The sequence below is a fragment of the Aplysia californica genome, unplaced genomic scaffold (assembly GCF_000002075.1).
Source record: "Aplysia californica isolate F4 #8 unplaced genomic scaffold, AplCal3.0 scaffold00490, whole genome shotgun sequence".
NCBI classification, from domain to species: domain Eukaryota; kingdom Metazoa; phylum Mollusca; class Gastropoda; order Aplysiida; family Aplysiidae; genus Aplysia; species Aplysia californica.
The window spans coordinates 394,043-395,746 of record NW_004797760.1 but is presented as its reverse complement, the minus strand read 5'-3'; the positions used below and the strand labels follow the sequence as shown (position 1 = coordinate 395,746).

General features: G+C 42.4%; 1 protein-coding gene across 2 annotated transcripts in view; it reads right to left on the bottom strand.

Moving 5' to 3' along the window:
- Positions 1-55: 55 nt before the first annotated feature.
- Positions 56-1,704, bottom strand: part of LOC101848228 (carbohydrate sulfotransferase 10) — an 8,759-nt gene continuing 7,110 nt past the window's right edge. For both annotated transcript variants that reach the window (XM_035971746.1, XM_035971747.1), the window contains exon 4: positions 56-1,542. In XM_035971746.1, coding sequence (XP_035827639.1) covers positions 415-1,542 — 1,128 coding nt within the window. In that variant the 3' untranslated portion in view covers positions 56-414. The remainder of the gene's footprint in view (positions 1,543-1,704) is intronic.

Genomic DNA, 1,704 nt, shown 5'->3' with positions numbered 1-1,704 from the left:
ACACACACACACACACACACACACACACACTCACACACACACACACACACAAGCACACACACATTCACGCTCACATACACACAGTCATGTGTGCACGCATACGCATACACATACGCAAACACACATGCATACGTGTAAATGAAAACATTATGCATATACATATAGCATATATCATTATACGCAATGTTTGAAGATTTATTTATAGTATATAACATATCAAGTCCTGCCCTCCAAAGTTACAAAGAAGGTTTGAATGCGGTCAACTGAACATTACTTGTTATTTCAACTTTAGACTGTCTCATGTAATTAATACATATTTTGTCGTACTTTCTTCTCTCCTAGTTGTCTTGGAAGACCGATTCGTCTGCCTACGAGAAAACTTCGAGGGCTTCCGCCTCCAACTCCAAGAACCGCCTACAAATTCTGCCCACTTCCTCTCCCATTTTCAGAGTTCTTTTGTAGTTCTGGGAATAAATCAGGAGGTGTAGACTCATAACCGAAGAGGTCAAAATCTCTCTGCAGCAGTTTCCGTACTTTCAGCCTGTCCGAGAGCGGTAACTGAAGGTACAAACTGGCCATCATTTGGCGCCGTTGTTTTGAGACGTCAACCCTCCCCACAGACTGCTGGTGGGCGTCCCAAGCAATATCGGCGAACTCTTGAGGTGTGATCGTGTTACAGTCTTCTCCCTTCACGGGGAGCTGGAGGTCCATAGCAATAAGACCCCTGGCGTGAAAAGACCACCATGTTCTGCTGAGCATTGTACACATATTCTCACATTTGGTCACACTGTCTCTGAAAGACACCACAGTGGATGCCTTGTCTTTGAGGGTGACTTCTTCATCGTTCAGAGTACCTTTCAAAGTAGCGTTCATGGATTCATAAATATAAGCCAGATCGTCCTCAACAGTTTCTAAATGTGCAATAAAATCGTAATCAAAGTAACAGAATCTACATTCTTCAGACATGGGCTTGAAATGTCCATTTTTTTCTTTTCCGGTTTCTTGAGTATGAATGAAATATTTTACAAATTCTGCGAAAGTTACATCAGATCCACATTTAAGACTCTTCTGAGAAGGCTGCAGGCGGAAATTTCTCACGATATCTCTTCCGTGACTTAACCACCATTCGGTCCGAGTAAAGATTTTATCAACGTATCCAGAAATTAAACGCTTGTACGGATCTCTAACCATCACAAACGATTTAAATTCAGTGACATTACTTGGTTTTACGTCCTCTTTCTCTTCCAAGGCGTGCAAGCCTTTCATAAACGTTGATCCGACCTTTTCTAGGCCACACAGTTTGATCTTCCCATGAGCTAGCGACACCTCCAGCCCTCTTTGCCTGGCCACGGACTTCGGTACCTCTATACGAGAGCAAGCTCTACGTAAATGTTCTTTTCGTGCTTCCAACCGAGATTGTATGAAGTTGTCGACAATGTTGAGGTCGGCATTATTGTTAACGGCAGAAATGTTTTCATGCTGAACAGTCAGGGCACCTCTCATCCGTTCAGGCTCCTCTATAAAGACAGCTGGTGGCATTTCCTGAAAACAGCAAAAACGAAATGATATTTCAGCAATTTTCTTATAACCCAACTTCCTTCCTTCGTCTGTTTTTGAAAATGTAATCTTTTATCAGGCATTGAGACAAATATCATAACGCCACCATATTTCAGTCAATTGATATTGTCCACTCTGCTGAACTCC